At 33.7% G+C, this 19,029-nt stretch overlaps 1 protein-coding gene across 1 annotated transcript in view; it reads right to left on the reverse strand.

The window, feature by feature from the left end:
* LOC140446295 (glutamate receptor ionotropic, kainate 2) overlaps positions 1–19,029 on the reverse strand; it is a 429,700-nt gene that overhangs the window by 262,335 nt on the left and 148,336 nt on the right. The window contains exon 6 of the mRNA XM_072538832.1: positions 6,022–6,186. Within this exon, the coding sequence (XP_072394933.1) occupies positions 6,022–6,186 (165 nt within the window). The remainder of the gene's footprint in view (positions 1–6,021; positions 6,187–19,029) is intronic.

Here is a 19,029-nt window from a genome sequence, read left to right on the forward strand (position 1 = left end):
TTGAGAGAGTGGTTTGGCTGTACCACTAATGAACTCTTCAGGTCAGCTGTAAAGAAGGTCAGGATAGCCTTGATGATTTCCAATCTCCGATAGCAGTGGCACAAGAAGAAAAAGAAGACTTAAACGGCTATATTTTATATTTAAATTAGTATTTTACATGTATAAGTATGTTAATCTTGCGGTACGTTGCCGAATATTCCAACAACATAGCTACTAGAGTAATTAGAGTTTAAATACAAGTATGGTTATTAAGTTTATAGTTTATTAAGTTTAATACATTAAGTATTTCAAGAGAGGCATGCGCCTATAACAGTAATAGAACACGTTGGGAATGTATTAAGTTTCAAATACTCTCCTCTTGAGAAGTTTCTATCCCCAAACAATCTCTTACGATTTCCAATTTCAAAGACCATTGTCGACCAATCAATAAATCGCTACTGGATTGACGAAACTTGCCATAAACGACGTAATTGGTAAGATACCTGATAGAATCGCAATGTAATTTAATTAAATAGCAAATACGTAGTTATACTTGGGTCTTCGATTACTACAAAACATTATACTATCAATTACAGAGCGAATTACGGGATATCACTAATTTTATTATGAAACAGTGGCCGATTTGACACACAGTGTCAAAGTCAAAGTACATTTTGTTTGCTACAAATTTTATTAGTGTCTTTTTTATAAAACTTTAACATTTTGTGGACAAAATAATGCATAACGCAATAAATTTGCAAATTTATCAATTTTTAAGGTTAACCTTCGGGTAGTGGCGCTTTAATTTCTTAATAGTTTCATTGTCTCGGTATCATAGACCAGGTGGGTCTAAAAAATGGAAATAGAGGATTTTTAGATAGAAAGAGATACGATTTTTATACGAAAAATGTTATGTTTACTCGTATTAATTTTTCCTTATTAAATTAAAAAAATTTAACGCAACAAACAAATTTACAAATTGGTAAATAAATAGCAATAAATAGCTACAAAAAACAAAACCATATATTTTTACTGTAGTTTCCTACAGTATTGACATACACCTGTGATATGCTCTAAATACATAATTGCATTACATTTGTAGCAGAAAAAACAAGTTTTTCTATTCTTTCTCCAGCCGCAGTAGATGCACCTTCCAGCAGCTAATGGCATTTTTTGATTTTCCGGTGCATCACTTTAAGTTACTGTCCTTTTGAAAAGTGGATGAACCAATGCGTTTACTAAATCTTTTAAAAAATGTCGTCGCCTTATATTTGGATATCCGTTGTTTGATTTATATATCGTCTAAGTATTGACTCCTGAAACATTTAATAACGTGTAGAATATCACCATGGGCCGTCTTATGCTATTCCGGGAACAGTTGTAACCAGTGAAACCCCAAATACTGTTGTTATCATTAAAATAACCAGTTAAAATACATGGAGAAGGTAAGTCAGTCTCACGAGGTTAAAAAGATACTGTTTATTAATTGGTTGTCCAGAGGGTAAGTAAATAATACAAATATTTATTTTTGTGATCCTTTTTAGAAAAAGGGCTACTGCTTATAAATGTGTTTATTGGGGTAGCCTACTATATACTGGAATATAGGTACTATATACTGGAATATATGCTCCGTCAGAAAATGCATCAAAAGCAGCTAAACAAATATTCTACGAAACCTTATCGGAACTCATTGAAAGTATAAATAGCCGCAAAGAAATTGTGTTGTTGGGAGATTTTAATGCTTGGACAGGAACAAAAACAAATGACAAAGTCGTAGGAAAATATGGTGACGCTAAAACAAATGAAAATGGGGAACACTTAATCGAATTCTGTAAACAGCACTCTCTGAACATCTCTACTCCTAAACGGATTCTACCAACATAAAAACATACATAAGTACACCTGGGTTCAACCAACGAGAAACACAAAGTCAATTATAGATTATGCCATCACAAAACAAGAAACACACATACAAGTTAAAGACATAAGAGTATTAAGAGGACCGCAGTGCGGAACTGACCACTATATGGTAAGATCAAAATGTTACCTACAGTATCGACTTCGGCTACAACATCAAAATGACAACCAACTAGCTCAATCAAAACCCCTGAAATCGAATCTACCTAAATACAATATTGATGCACTGCAAAACGACTCGACATCATTCTTATATAAGCTGCGACTCAGCCAAAAATTGGCAAACCTGATCCACTCCTCAGCTCAGAATACCTATAAAGAGATAATCAATAAAATCAATGAAGCAGCTTACGAAGCGCTCGGCACAATCCAAAAGAACAAAAAGAATACTCCATTGTGGTGGACAAATGACATCGCCAATGCAGTACACAACAAAAAACAAGCATATCAAAAGTGGCTACAAACAAATGATCCAGATGATAAACGAACATATGCAAGATCAAACAGAGAAGTAAAAAATTTAGTAACTAAAGCAAAAAATATTTCCTCCGGAAAGTAAATGCGAAGAACTCAACAAATATATAGGGTCAACAAGATCAAGAGAAGCATGGAAAACGGTAAAAAATCTGAGAACAAACAGAAAAGAAACGAGTAGAATAGATTTAATAGAAAAAAGATCTTGAATCGAACACTACTCACAACTTTTGACTGAAACAAGACCTCAATTCACGAACATCACTTCAACAACATATGAACTGGAATTCAGTGAAGACGATGAAATAACAGTACAGGAAGTCGAGAATGAAATACAAACTCTAAGAAATCGGAAGTCATGCGGACCACAAGGTATACCAAATGAATTATTAAAACATAGCCCACAAGTATTACGGGAATTACTGGCGTATGTCTTCACCTTATTCTATAATGGACACGACTTACCACCGGAGTGGACAAAAGCACATATTAACAACATCTACAAAAAAGGAGATAGAAAGAATTGTTCAAACTACAGGGGGCTAAGTGTCATAAATTCACTCTCAAGACTGTATGGAAAAATAATAAAAAACAAAATTGAAAAAGAGATGACAGATGTTGAAGAACAGAATGGCTTTCGTGCAGGCAGATCCTGTATGGACAGTATATTCTCTCTAAAGTAAGTTATCGAGAAAAGATTAGCCCACAACCTTTCAACTCATATAGTCTTTATAGATCTGACAAAGGCATACGATAGTGTACCACTTTCAATGCTTTGGGTAGCAATGGAAAAACAAGGAATAAGCAAAAAAAATATACAAGCAGTACAACAGCTCTACAAAAATATGACGGCAAACATTAAAACTGGAAATAGATTAACTAGAGAAATTCCTATTAGTAAGGGCCTAAAGCAAGGCTGCTGCATAGCACCTACACTCTTCAAAATATATCTAAATGAGGCACTCTCAGTGTGGAGAAGAAAGTGCTGCAATATGGGCATCCCAATCGGAGATGATAGATTGTACACGATACACTTCGCTGACGACCAAGCCATTCTAGCTGAAGACGAGAGTGATGTAGCCTACATGCTTAGAAAACTGGAAGATGAGTATACCAAATGGGGCCTCACAATTAATATACAAAAAACTGAGTACTTAGTTGTAGGAGAAAAACCAGAAAGCCTACAAATCGAAATGGGAACTATAAAACCAACAGACAATTTCAAATACTTGGGAGTCCAAATAACATCAAAAGCAGGAAGTAGCGAAGAAATACACTCCAGGATTGGCCAAGCAAGATCAGCCACCAGACAGCTACACGGACTATTATGGAATAAAAAAATCCCAAAAGAAAATAAAAGAAGAATCTATAAAACAATAATAGAAAGTATTGGGCTTACGGCGGCGAACTCTGGGAAATAAACCAAAGAAATAAATCAAAAATTAAGGCCATGGAAATGAACTACTGGAGACGATGTTGCCAGCTCACTAGACTTGATAGGGTGAGAAACGAAGATATTCGGAGAGAAATGGAAATCGATCTAGACATAATAGACACAATCGAAGCCAAAAGACTTAACTGGTATGGACACCTTCAGAGAATGCCTAAAAATAGATGGCCAAAAAAAATAGAAGAATGGACTCCGCCAACTAGAAGAAAACGAGGTAGACCAAGACGATCCTGAAGAGACGATGTCGACGATGCAATGACCGCCAGAGATGTAACAACTGAAGATTGCTTCGACAGAAAACGCTGGAAATTAGGATGCGAGAAGCAGCGCCAGCTGTAGAAGACTCGCTTGTTATATATATGGGGTAGCCTACTTGCAATTAAATTTCCATTTACAAGAATTGTCACACCGCAGCTTGTTCTCTATTTTTTTTTTACTTTATTAAAATTATACAAACAAGATTCTTGGTTGTCCTTAAGATTCGTTTTTTGAACACAAATAATATCTGGTGAATACTCTGACTCTAGAATTTTTTAAATCGGTAAGTTATTGTAGTATCCGTTCATATGGATACTATAAACGGATTCTCTATTGAAAAATTCATTTAAACGAGGACATTTTTAATTTCTAATTGCATAATAGTTTTAATCTTATTTTGATTCTTGGTCTGGGTTATTTAAAGGGTCATTTTCGTTGTTGTAGTGTATATAACTGGGCCTTCATTCTAATTGAGATTTTGACTCAAAACATGTCGAAATTAATATGGCGACGTCGAAATGCGACTTTGCGAACCTTGTGGATTTCAGCTGAACTAACCAAACGACGTCACTAATTTTCGATTTATCGAAATTAATTTCAACTTCAAGAAAGTGGTTGAAATTTCATTTCGAGTCGAAATTAATCTAACACGACTGGCTGGACTGGGAGAAGTGAACTTGGGTTCAGTTTAGATAGGCGGTGCTGTGTTTTGATTCTTGCAAGGAAAACTGAGGCAAAAAGTATTAATATGGCTGTGTTTTACATACATTTGCTGGTTTTGGAGGAATTAGAGAGGATAGATATCCGACGCTCACAACGAAGGATAAGAAGAATGTTACGGGATACTCAAAATCCTTTTTCACTAAGTGATGTTCAATTTAGGCAGCAATTCCGGCTTAATAAACAAGCTGCAAATTATTTGATAAGGGTATTAGAACCCTATTTGGAAGAGGGTGTTTATGCCTCTAGGATAGCCAAAAAGTTTAGGGCAAGTATATTACTAAGCTGCGATAAATTTAAAAATATATGAGAATATAACCACTACCTAAGTCAAATCTTAGTGCCTATATTAACCTTTGTGGTTATAACTTAGGGATCTCCCACATCGCCTTTTTTCTTTCCTTACCATTTTTTCTTTTAATTCAAAATATAATTGCGAATGTCCACTATTTATGATTTAATAACTCAAACAAGAAAAAAAAAAGACGTTCACGTAACGTAAACAAAACAAACATTCAACAAGCGTAGTGCAGCGTGCAGCCAATAAACAAGAGGGCCAACCCAAATTTTCAGCAGTGTCAAAATGATGAAGTAAATATCCCCAGTTTTAACTACAATCGAAATGAATGGGAATCGCTAGCGATTGCGACTGTCATGGCGTAGTCGCTTTTAAATTTCAACATCGAAATGAAATAGAATCAGGGCCCTGGAATAACGTTGCTTACAGTAGAAGAAAATGGAGGACAATTATAATAATTTGTAGAGTAAAAGTCTGATTAGACTATTACATTAGTAGTAGTACACCAAGTAGATTAATTATTATAGAATATAGCAGTAGTATTATAATCTGTTAATAGTAATATAGTCTAGAAATATTGTTGTATTGTATGATGAAATATCATAAACTTTAAGCCCCGGGCTTTACACACATCCTAATCTTAATTAATAATAATAAAAACATGTAAATTAGAGTAGATTACAGTTTATTGTTTCATTTTAATAATTTATAACTTGTTCAATTACAATTTAATTTTTTTATTATTAAATAAATAAAAAAGTTCAAAGTATATTGCATACTACTGAAATATATAAATATACGATATATATCATATATACATTATAAAAAGCATTTTCTCGATTTAAAGACAGACATTTTTGGAATAATTCAAACTTTAACTTAGCTCTACGCTGAACTAAAAGCAAATCCATATACCGTCTCATACCTGAATAACTCCACTTCTGTTGAGAATTGCATGGCCAATCGGTTGAAACTTTTCCATAACCTCCAATGTTTCTTTGACTTTCGGATGCTCCACATCAACGATTCTAAAAGCAGTTATGTTGACTGAGTTGTACTTGAAATCTTCCAAATCGAACGTCTCGATATCCTGAAACATTAATATCATGCAGAAAGGTGCTTTTTAAAAACAATTTTTTTAAGAATATGAATATAGAGCAGTTCAGTTTATTTTTCAGATTGGTTTAAGAACATTCTAAATCTGTTTTTATTAATTAGTGCATAGTATTGCAAAGTGTAGTATATCTATGAAGTGAACTATTAGACAAGGTCGGATCTGTTTTGAGATGGATGTGGGCGGTGACATTCAGATTTTTGCAGAAATAGTTAGGAGATAACTTTACTAATGATTGAAAGCTAATTTTTATGAAAGAAGCGAAAATGTTAATGATATTATTTATAGTGCATTTGTTTCAATGTGTAACCACATGGCGACATACCATGGCCTAGCTACAGTCCAGATTTAAACCCAATCGAGAACGTGTGGGGGGTTATTATAAAACGGTTGTATCGGCGTAATTTTATACCTTAAAATGTTGAAAACTCTGTGGCACGGTATACAACAGGTTTGGGAAGAGCTCTGTGGACAAGAAGACAATTTCATAGTTCCTTTCACGCAGATGGACCGAATACTACAAGCTGTTATCAATGCTGATGGATATATTACAAAATATTAGTTTTATTTTTACATACCTAAATTAAGTATAGTTTTGGTTTTTCAGGCTCTCGCTTTTTTTCGAGAGTTTCTGGGTCTCTCCATTTTTTATTAATAGAAAAACTGGAGTTGTGCTTATGTTAAAATGTTTTGCTGCCTCTGATAGTCCCCAGTTATCTTTTAATTTTGTTTCAATTCTTTCTTTAATATATTGTTGAGTCACATCGTTTATTTTATTTCTTAATAATAATAAAAATAATAACAATAACCATATTTTACGCAAAAAATATTATTTATATACTCTTTATAAAATGCAGGAATATAAAATAATTTCAAAATTTCTTCTTCTTCTCATTGCGCCGTCTCCTTTCGAAGGTTGGCGATCCAAATGGCAATTGTAGTTTTGGAAACTGCTGCGCGAAAGATCTCTGCAGATGAGCGGTCGAACCATCTCCTTAGGTCTTTCAGCCACGAGCTCTGGCGTCTTCCTACTGATCTTTTGCCCTGTACTTTTCCTTCCAGTATAACTTAAAGTAATTCATATCTTTCGCCTCTCAGCACATGACCCAAGTATTGCATTTTCCTCTCTTTGATTATTCTTAGTAATTCTTTTTGTTTACACATGCGACGAAGTACCTCAACATTAGTAACTCTTTGTACCCATGGAATCCTCAACATTCGTCTGTATATATACATCTCAAAGGCATCTATTCTTTTTTCTATTTCAGAGTCCATTGTCCAACTTTCACAGCCATACAGTAAGATAGAAAAAACGTAACATCTGGTCATTCGGATTCTAAGCTGTAGACTAAGGTCTGATCTTGTGAAAAATGTTTTAACGCTCATGAATGTTTTCCTTGCTTGTTCGATTCTTGATAGGATTTCTTTTTTTGGATTACACTGACTATTGATATTTGTTCCCAAATATTTTATGGAATTTACCTGTTCTATTATTTGACCCTTGGCATACAACTTTACGTTTATTGGTGTCTTTGAAAATACTAAAGTTTTAGTTTTGAAAACGTTTAGATGTAAACCGAACATTTCGCTGTGGTGAACTACCGCATTTATTATATTTTGTAGTTCTTGTGCGTTGCTTGCTATTAAGACGGTATCATCAGCATATCTGATGTTGTCTATGCTGATTCCGTTAATCTTAATTCCGCCTTGGACCTCGTCTAATGCTTCTCTGAATATAGACTCCGATACAAATTAAAGAGTACCGGTGATAAGACGCAACCCTGTCTCACTCCTCGTCGGATTTGTATGTCTTCGGATGTTGTGTGCTCTATTTCAATTGTTGCCGTTTGGTGCCAGTATAGTTCTGAGATAATTCGCAAGTCTTGTTCGTCAACTCCAGTTGTTCTCAGAATTTCGATCATCTTTTGATGGTTAACGCAGTCAAATGCTTTTCGATAGTCAATAAAACATGCATATACATCTACATTTATGTCTCTGCATCGTTGCGTTCACACATTTAAAGCAAAAAGAGCCTCTCGTGTTCCCAATCCGTTTCGAAATCCGAATTGAGTGTCACTCATCTGGAACTCGCACTTCTTGTAAATTCGTGTATGGATAATTCTGAGAAAAGTTTTAAGGACATGAGACATCAAGCTTAATATTCGATAATCATCGCATTGTGAGGAATTCGATTTTTTTGGTAATGCTACGAATGTTGATTTTAGCCAGTCTGTTGGTATTTTACCTGTGTCATATATCTTATTGAATAGTGCTGTTATTAAATCTAGGCTTTTACTTTCGTTATCTGCAATTAGTTTATAATGTCTTACCAATCAAATACACTGCTCAAAATGATTAAATCTTACTCTGAGTCGTATAAGTTTTTTTAGGAACTAGCTGTACTTTTTTTTAAATTTTGTTACATTACGTAGTTTTTGTGCTAAACTAATATGTTGTACCTGTAAAAAATCTCAAACACTACATTATTAATAATTTTTTCCGTCGACCGTGAATTTTTGATCAATTTTAACACCCTCAAAATCATTGATTAATGACCCCTATTAATGAATGATTTTCTATTAATGATCGATTTCATTATAGGCAACACAACATACATTGCTTGCATAAATTAATTATAAGCTCTGTGATTGGCAGTGACCTGTGGTGAAGGCAACCAAATATATACCTATTTATATTCCCACATTCCCACTAAAAAATTAATTTAAAATGAAGTAGCCGCTATTAGTACTATCTGTCATTGTATGTCATTTACTTTATTGTTTAAAATTCTGTGTATTTGAAAAATCAAAAGATGGATATTGATGAAGAATTTAATTTAACTCCACCAGAATTTAACTTCTTCTATCACAGAATTTACAGAGGTCCAAGAAGACTTAAATATAAATTTGTCAAAATGCTATACAGCAGATAATCATTTATCAATATCTTGCTTTAATTTCAGTAATTGTACCATTTCGAATATTAATGTTTACTATAATAAAACTACCACTAAGGAAACTTTGAATAAAGTCAATGAATGCTGAAAAAATTGTTGTTTATCGTGAAGTAAATAAATATTTAAACTAAGATATCTTTATTTCTGAAAAGTACGGTCGACGGAAAAGTTTTGTAACGAACTCGTGAATTAAAATGGCGATTAACAATCTCGAACATTAACGCGCTCGCTTCGCTCACGCGTTAAAATATCTCAATTGTTAATCGCCTTATTAATACACTTGTTGGTTAAATATCTATAAAATATATTTATTCATGAAATGCACAGTGAATTAAAGTAATTAATGTAAAGGTTATTAAAGTTTTATCTTATGTGCCACTACTGTTGTCCTCGCTGTCAATATCATCGGCAGATATTATTTTTTGGGCAGCTGAATTTGAATTCAAAGAATCAAATTCCTAACTAACTGAATTTGATGCATACTTCTTTAACTTCTACAAATTCTTAACTTTAGAAGGATTCAGTGGCAGTGAAAACTCATATAGTTGTTTCAATTCTTCGGGCAACTTCCGTTTGTTTCCTATGTTGATCCTGTACCAGGGACCTGAAACTGTATATCTAAGTAATACATATGTAAATTCCTTACTTGTTTTAATCATAGTAACTTCTTTTAACTTCATAGCTGATTTACTTTGACGTAAAAAATTAGTTTCAACAACTTCTTTTAATTTTGTGTAATTGTGTTAACTTTTTGTGGAGATAGGTGTATCCGAGTATTTTTCATTATATTGTTCCAATCTTCTGGAATGTCAGCAGTACACTTTCTTTTCTTGGTATCAATTAGACTAAAATTTTGGTAATTGAGTAAATATATATAACCGCTAATAAGTAACACATTTAATGTAGTTAAACAGACCAATATAATGTACACAGCGGTAAAGAAAAAAACCATAACATAATTTTTGTTTTGTCCTGAGCATCTGTCATTTATCAATACTAAATTTCTGAAATAGATTACATTGTGATTTAAATATCTGGGTAATAATATTGTAACATTGTTTTGGTCTTTTTTTTTGTTTCATCTGTTTCTAGATAACTGTTTAAAACGATCCAACATCATGAATCCCAAATACAAACATCCACATCTGGCGACAATAAAAAACATCACTAGTACGTATGTGTGGTAAAGTAAGGTTTTGCATATAATCAAAGGTGAGCAAAATTATTCTATTTTGTTGGGCAAATTGATTCAGTTTATTTTTCTTATTTCAGTAAGTTTTTTTAACCTTCTTCAAATGTAGTTTATGCTCAGTTTTAATTACGTTTGCTTGTTTTACATTTGTCAACTAAACTTATAGTTTATAACTATCACATGTGGCACATGTGATAGTTATAACAGAGCACAGTTCGTGGGAGACTAAACTTGAGATTGTACTCATGCTTGAAAACTGGCCAATACACTACATATGAAACCTTTATTTGATACATTTGTAAAATAACTTCAAAATTTCCTCTGATGGTTTTTTTGTACTCGCTTGTCTTGTGGCTACCTCTATTGTCTTTAGGAGTAAATATATTACAAGAAATGAAATATTGAAGTCTTCTAACCAGACCTTTTATAACACTATGCATATAACATAACACCAAATGGTGCTGTTTAAATCAACACATCTGAGAACACACTACCTTTAAGTTATCATGCTGATTCAATAACTGCCACACCTTTGCTATCCTTATTAAATGAGACAAATTTTGTGCCTTTCACGCCTCAAGGCACAGTCTCTGAAAATAATGTTGTAATAACTCTTACATCTGTTGCATCTCTTGGTGTTTCTACACTGGATATATTATGCGACAATATTTCTATGAAAAATTTTATAGAAAATTGTTTGCTCATTGGCAGATCCCCATTATGAAGTTAAACAGGAAGAAAGGCCAAAGAAAGGGAGAAAGCTAAAAATTCCCAATGAAACTAGAAAAGAAAAAAAGATAATGATGTACACCAATAAACCATATTTTAACTATAAAAGTGTTTAAGTCCAACCTAAGTTCGCTGATTTTCATTGTAACTGTATATCAAAATGTGCAGAAAATATTTCTGTTGAAAGTCGAAAATCTGAATTTAAGAGGTTTTGGTCGCTAAATTCATATGATTTTAAAACTAATTTTATTGCTAGTAGTATATCCAAAATTGAAAAAGAGAAAGGACTTATGGTAGAAACGTAGAAAAAAGAAAGTACTCTCGAATTTATAAAATAAATGACAAAAAATTGTGTAGAGAAATATTTATAAATACTCTAAATGTACCTACATTTTTAGTAAACACTGGTTTAAGGAAATTTCATGGTCGGGCTCCTAATCAAATAGGTTTAAAGCAGGGAGGCAAAAACAAATTATCAGATGAAAGAATTCAAGCAGTTGTTAATCAAATTAATATAATACCTAAATACATTTCACACTTAATTGTCTCAGTTTGTCACTATTGAGGGTTGGTAGCTTACTCCATAACGCCGTCTAATTGGTCCACGATTCTAAAATAATAATACTATTCCAGGTTTGGATTTAGGACTAATCTACCGTGTAAATTTCAGACTAATCTACAGTATACTCGTGAATAGAGCTGAATTTTTGAGGAAAATACCTACAAAAACACAAAGCAGATTGTATTGTAAGGACAGTAAAGCAGCCACTGAGCATCATAGTGTAGTCTATTATAAGCAGTCAAAGAACTGGTAGACTCTATAAAGGAACAATGCGGCAGGACCAGTATTTGAGAGTACTGCAAACAAAAATGTTTCCCCAGATCTAGTAGTAATTCCCGAATAAGAGTTTTACGTTTATGCATGACTCGACGCCTTGACACAAGGCAAAAACTGGCCTTGCAATTTGCTAAAAGGTAATCCAATAGAAAATCTTTAGAAGCTTATGGAGAAAGAAATGTTTAATGAAATTATAACCACAAAGCGTCAATTCATCGATCGCTTCATATCAGTATGACAAAAAATTCAATAAAATTTCTAGAAATTCAAATGCAGTTTATATGTAAAAAATCACAGTAAAATAGCATTAATCACAAAAATATGTTTTATAGCTCAATTAAATACCTTTATTAAACAAAAAGAAAAATTTTATGAAGCGGCATTTATGAAGTATAATAATTTAATTATCCGCTGTAAGGAGCAGTACAGTCTGTCCCAAACCCTTCTTTCAGTGCGTCACTAATTTTGACGTCATATAGGATTTTAAGAATGTCGAGAATTATTGCATGGCATTTTAGTTAAATCTGACAGTTGAAGGATCGTAATCGGCTAAATGTGAAAATGTGGAGTAAAAGCTTTAAGAATTCAATTTTTTTTTAATTTACATATTAGAGGTCCCGTCCTGTATAAAAATTTTTATTGTGCATTATATTGGAACGTCAGTTTGTCATAATTCCTATTCTATACACTCCAAGGAAAGTGCTTAATTAGCTAAGATTTATTTATGTATTTATTATTATTTATTATAAACACTATGGCTAAAATGTATAGTATTAAACTACTAATGTGAATATTTTTTAGAATAATTTAAAACTTACTTCACGAACGGCAGAAACTGGTAATAAAGTTGTCCCAGCCTCTTTTTCTAATTGAAAATAATTTAATAATTTTAATATTAGTCTTTGTTCATTCTCGGTATATCTCGGCATATTTAAAATATTTTTATGACAATAAATACAAAATTAAATTTTCACTGTAAAATGTCTAAAAATACTATCCTGGAATGACAATTATCATTTTATCAGTTGACATTGTCAAAGTACTGTCACTATCGAGACCATGTGCGTCAAATTATATTTATGCGCATCATTGATTGGATATCTATTTAGCGTATTCTAAACTCCGACCAATTATATATCCGTAAGTAGAATTCGCTTTAATATGCAAATACCCGTGAACGAAATATAATTTTCTAAGTTCTATGTATAATAATCACAGACTCACGTTTTTTTCTGTCACTTCTAGCTTAATGCGTTAGAGAGAATTCGATAAACTGTGACGCACTGAAAGAAGGGTTTGGGATGAACTGTATATTATTTTTTTACTTATATAATATATTAAGTTCATTATACTTAGTTTTATTACCTTAAATATACAGATTTTATCACGTGACATGCGTGATATTGCCCGCGAATACATAATTTAGTAAGCGTTCTATTTTCTTCTTGTGTGTGTTTTACAATTTTACAAAAATATGGTATTTAGGAAAGAAGTTGGGGACTTTTCGAGGAAATGTAAACAAAGATTATAATCTTAACGTCTGGAAAGTTTTAAAGGAAATGTACGTTTTAATGGAACGTAGTATAAGTTAGCAAAGTTGGTAAAAATTATGAGAAAACTGTCATCAGTTTTAATAGGATATTAAATGAAATATTTTAATCACTATCTGGAATACCTATTTTTCTAATTTTGATAGATATAGTAAATTAAAGACATAAGGATCAGCCAATTTAAATATAATTAAGTAGGGTAGATGAACCACTTATGAACACTACCCCTCCTGTGTCCATTTCCCTATGATTATTAAGAGTATAAGCATGGCGTTTATCAACCAATAAGCTTAACGCTTAAAGATGTCAAATACTTTCATAGTAGGTAAGAACAATGATAGAAACCTATCTAATTGATCCGTTCATTTCATTTTTAACGTTTAAGTGGTAGTGTGTTCCAACGTGTGGCTTGCCAACACAACTAGCGAATTTACTCAAGAATTAATCATCATTTTCAATCCCATACTACATGATAATTTTTCTATACTGGAAGTAAGTGCTAGATTTATTTATTTATCGTATGACAATTACAACACATTTTGAACAAATACACATTGACTCTGAAGTTGCAAACAGGAAGTCTTCAGGGCTACCATTGTAGGATCTTAAGGGACACTCTTGAATAATGTGGTCGATGGTTTGGTTCTCCCCACAGTCACATTGAGGATACGGATTCTTTCCCCATTTATGTAGCATGTATGCACATCTGCCATGTCTGGTTCGAATCCTATTTAGGGTGGACCATATTCTGCGTGGAAGATCAAAACCTGGTGGCTTGTGGGTAATGCAGGGCATGTTATTTTGCCATTCGTTCCATTCTTGGGACCATGCATTCGTGATGTTGAACTCCTCATGTATCATTCTTGCCGTTTTCATTGGTGGTTTACTAGAACGGAGACGGGTTTTTCGTGCATCCTCGGTATCTTGGTGAATAGGCAGGTTTATATTGTTCATAATCTTTTTGTATTCACGTGTAAGTGCGTCGACTCTTACGTCGTAAATGTGGAGGTGGGATGTGACTTAATACTGGAAGCCATTGGGTGGAAGTTGATTTAATTGTACCAGCTATCATCCTCATAGTGATGTGCAGCTGATTGTCGACCTTTTTTACGTGTGGACTGTGTAGCCAGACTGGAGCATAATATTCAGCGGTCGAGAAAACAGGGGCTAAGGCAGTAGAGCGGAGAGTGGAAACCGATGCTTCCCAGGTCGTACCGCAGAGCTTCTGTATAATGTTATTTCTTGTACTCAACTTTTGGGCAGTTTTTGTTAAATGCTCTTTAAATAATAGCGTTCTGTCTAGTGTTACGCCCAGGTACTTCGGTGTTTTGTTGTGGGTAAGTGTGGTATTTTTAAACTGTATGTTGAGTTTCTTTCCAGCAAGTTTATTGTTCAAATGAAAGCAACTAACTTCTGTTTTGGATGCATTTGGTTGAAGTCGCCACTTGCGAAAATATTTGCCCAATGTATATACGTCTGCCGTCAGAACTTCTTCAGACGTTTCTGGTATTCGGCATCGTGTAGCGAGGGCCCAGTCATCGGCGTATCCGAACAGTGCTAGATAAGGTAAATAGGCACTTTTTATTTTTATATTTTTTATTATAATTCATAGTATGTCATTTGGAGCAATGGAGGAGGCCATAAGTGAAAACCAAAAAATCACTATTTACCCACTTATGACCAACCTGGTAATCACAAGTATGTTAGCAAAATCCACTTTTGGCCAGTCTTCTTCTTCTAACGGTGCCATTTCGTTCCGAACTTTGGAGATCATTCGGGCTATGATGACTGTGTTGGTTGCTATGCGGAATAGCTGTGTTGAGGTCTTTCTATGCCATGCTCTAAGGTTAACGCCAGGATACTCTTCTTCCTCCTGAGGCCCTTTTTCCTTTAATTTTACCTTGCAGAATGCATTGACGTAGCTCATATCTGCTTTGATTTCTCATTATATGTCCCAAGTACTGCAGCTTATGGACCTTCATGATGTTAACCAAATCCGCGGTTGTGTTCATCCTCCGTAGACATCTTCATTGGTAACTTTTTTTGCCCATGGTATCTTCAGGATCCTACTGTATAACAATAGCTCAAAAGCTTAAAGTTCTGATACAGTTTTTGCGTTCAATGTCCACGTTGCCACTGTGTACAGAAGCATTGGGTACACGTAACATTTAAGGAGCCTTATTTTTGTTTCTAGAGTGAGGTCATGGCTCTTGAACACAGAGCTCATAGTCAAGAATCTACTTTTTGCATTTTGGATGGGACATTTAATCTCTTGGGTATTGTCCCACGACTCCTTGATTATAGTTTCCAAGTAGTTGTACTGTGAGACACGTTCAATTCTCATTTGGTTCACATACAAATTTGCTCCAGTTATGTTTTCCTTGCTAATGATTATTAGCTTGGTTTTAACATTGTTTATATTTAGTCTATATGTTCTACTTGTTTCCTTTATTTTGTTCATTAAGTTTTGTGGCCCTTCTATTGTATTTTAAAACACTGCTGTATCATCTGCATACCGCAGGTTATTAAGTTTGACTCTATTTATTGAGATGTTTTTATCAATATCTTTTAGAGCCTCTTCAAAAATGTGCTACCAATATAGATTGAATATCAGTGGTGAAATTATGCACCCCTGTCTCACACCCCTTAAAATTTTGACCTGATCACCGGAACATGGCTGATTGATTCCAATACAGACTAGCTATTATTTTTAGGTCTCCTTCGTCAATCACTGTCCTCTTCAGCACTTCCATCATTTGTTCACAATGTGTTCAGTCAGTGCCTGACTCTATCGAAAGCCTTCTTGTAGTCAATCAGGCATGCAAGAATATCACAGCTGACATCTCTACATTTCTGAAACAATACCTTCACGCTAAATAAAGCTGTCCTCTTACTAACGGCATTCACAAATCCAAACTGATTGGGCGCAATTATTTATTCCTCGCATTTCCGGTAAATTCTTTTGTGGATGACTTTTAAAATCAGCTTCAGCAGATGACCCATTTGGCTTATGGTCCTATAGTCTTGACAAACGTTTGCTCCTGATTTTTTTTGGTCAATGGTACGAACTCCGATTTGAGTTACTCTACTGAGATTTTTTCTGCCTTGTATATTTAATTAAATATTTCAGTTATTATTTTTATTTGTTCTGCATCTAATAGCTTCAGCAGTTCTGCAGGAATTTCATCAAGTCCCGGTGCCTTTCCATTCTTCATCTGTCTAACGGCTGCCGTTATTTCTTCTTGTAGGATTTTAGGACCTGAATTTTCATCTGTTTATATTGAAGTTATCATATCTGATGGCCAGTCTACTTTTGTACGAATGTAGCCTGTTTACATAAATATACCCATTTTATTTCTTTAAGTAAAAATGCCAAACCCATTGACGAATTATAAAAGCAGAGTAGAAAAGGTAAAAACACTAAATTTCCAGTACTTACCTTCAAAACCAAATTTAGCTTAAATTGCCATATTTGAAGGAATGCCTGTGGTCACAGCCAGTAGTGAATTTAAAGTTCCAAGAACTACTTTGCGTAATAAAATAAAGTTTCCAAGAGATTCAGTGCACTGTAGATTCGATTTTTGCTTGGGAAAGGAGGCTGAAGACTAACTAGTAGAATGGATATTTACTTGTAAAAAGATGGGATTTCCAATTAATAAAAAGGGGTAATTAAGTTATGTACAAGCGTTTGTTTGAGCGGCAAATATTAAAACTCCTTTTGTCAATGATCACCCTGGTAAAAGATGATATTACAGCTTCCTTAACAGGCACAAGCAACTTTCCCAGAATAAATCAGAATACATTCACGGTGGTAGAAGAACAGGAACTAAAGAGAAAATACGTAAATGGTGCGACGAGGTTCGTATGAATTTAAGCGATATGAGTCCTACCATTATATTAGATAAACAGAAACTGATTTATAGTAAAAGTAAAAAAAGAATTAACCGACCCTATTGAAGCTGGCAATGGGATAAGATAGGGAGATTCCCTGAGTCCTCTATTGTTCAACCTGATTATGGATGAAAAAATAAAAAAAAAATAACTAAAAAAGGGTACCAAATGGGAGAAAAACAACTTAAAATAATCTGCTATGCAGGCGACTTTCAAAGTGAGGACGATTTACAACGTATGCTGTGCCAATTTAATATAACCGCCAGAAAATTTAACATTTTAATTTTCCCAAAAAAGACAAAATACTTGGTTACAACAGCAAATTTACTAAGATGTAACTTGGAGCTGGAAGGTCAGATAATAGAACAAGTGATGGCGTTTAAATACCTAGGCATTACATTATCTAGCTACGAAAAGTTTGAAACTGAATTGAAATATCAAGTGAATAGAGCAAATAGAGACCCAGGCTGCCTGGATGAAACAATATGGAGAAAGAAAAATATCGCGAAAGAAATTAAAGTCAGAATTTACAAAACAGTCATCAGACCAATAGTAACATACGCATACAAAGAGGACAAAAAGGATGTTATAAATAGAAGAGATGAAAACACTTAGAAAAATTAATGGTAAGATGACACTATGGGACAGAGCCAGATTTACAGATATACGACGTCGATGCAAGGTGGAGAATATTAAGAACTGAGTAAGAAATAGAAAAGTAGAATAGAACGATCATATAACTCGAATGACAACAAATAGAGTAGTAAAGACGTCAAGAGACGGTTCCCCAATAATAGGAAGACGATCAGTAGGAAGATCACGAAATCGATGGAACGACAACTTACTGGAGGCACATTAAAAACAGACATAGTCATGGCTACATAAAAAAGAGAAGAAGCAGAAGAAAAAAAGCATTTATAAAATGAATGAAACATGTTCTTGTTTAACCCCAAAAAGTGGTACTGTAATTGGACAAAAAAAACATCTACGATGAACGAACCTCATCAGATAAGAAAAATGTGACTACGCTTTTTACAGTTAATGCAGAAGGAAAATTCGCTCCTCCTTTAACAATTTTTTTAATATGACTGAATTCCGTCTGCTATGTGTAAAGCAGCTCCCAAAAATTGGGGATTAGTGAAAATTCAAAGAGGCTGAATGACTGAAGAATGATTCTTTGAGTATTTTTCGAACGTAAAAATGGTAGTGAGTCCTACGTGTTTCTCAATAGAAATATTATAAAAAAAATTCCCAAAATGACCATAAGTGGTGCCCCCATCCAACACGAACCCAATTAAAATTGTTTTTTAAAAAATTTAATTCCTATTCTATTTTGGGCTGTTCTAACTGTTCAAGTATTTTTTTATAAGTCTAGTAAAATAATTGTTTATTTTAAAAGTATTTTACTATGAAAGACAAAATTATAATATAGAGGGTTATTTTGTTTATAAAGCTATTTAACACCGATAGTACTCAATATGATTGTAACAAAAAGCTATACACCAATGTGAATTTATCCATAAATAATCAGCCAGTTGAAAGAGTTATGTCCTACAAATATTTAGGGGTTTGCTTCACTGATACTAATGACCAGACAAGAGAAATCAAGAGGCGAATAGAGATAGCGAGACAATCGTTTGTCAAAATGAAAAAGTTCCTATGT

This window comes from Diabrotica undecimpunctata, chromosome 7 (genome assembly GCF_040954645.1).
Source record: "Diabrotica undecimpunctata isolate CICGRU chromosome 7, icDiaUnde3, whole genome shotgun sequence".
NCBI lineage: Eukaryota > Metazoa > Arthropoda > Insecta > Coleoptera > Chrysomelidae > Diabrotica > Diabrotica undecimpunctata.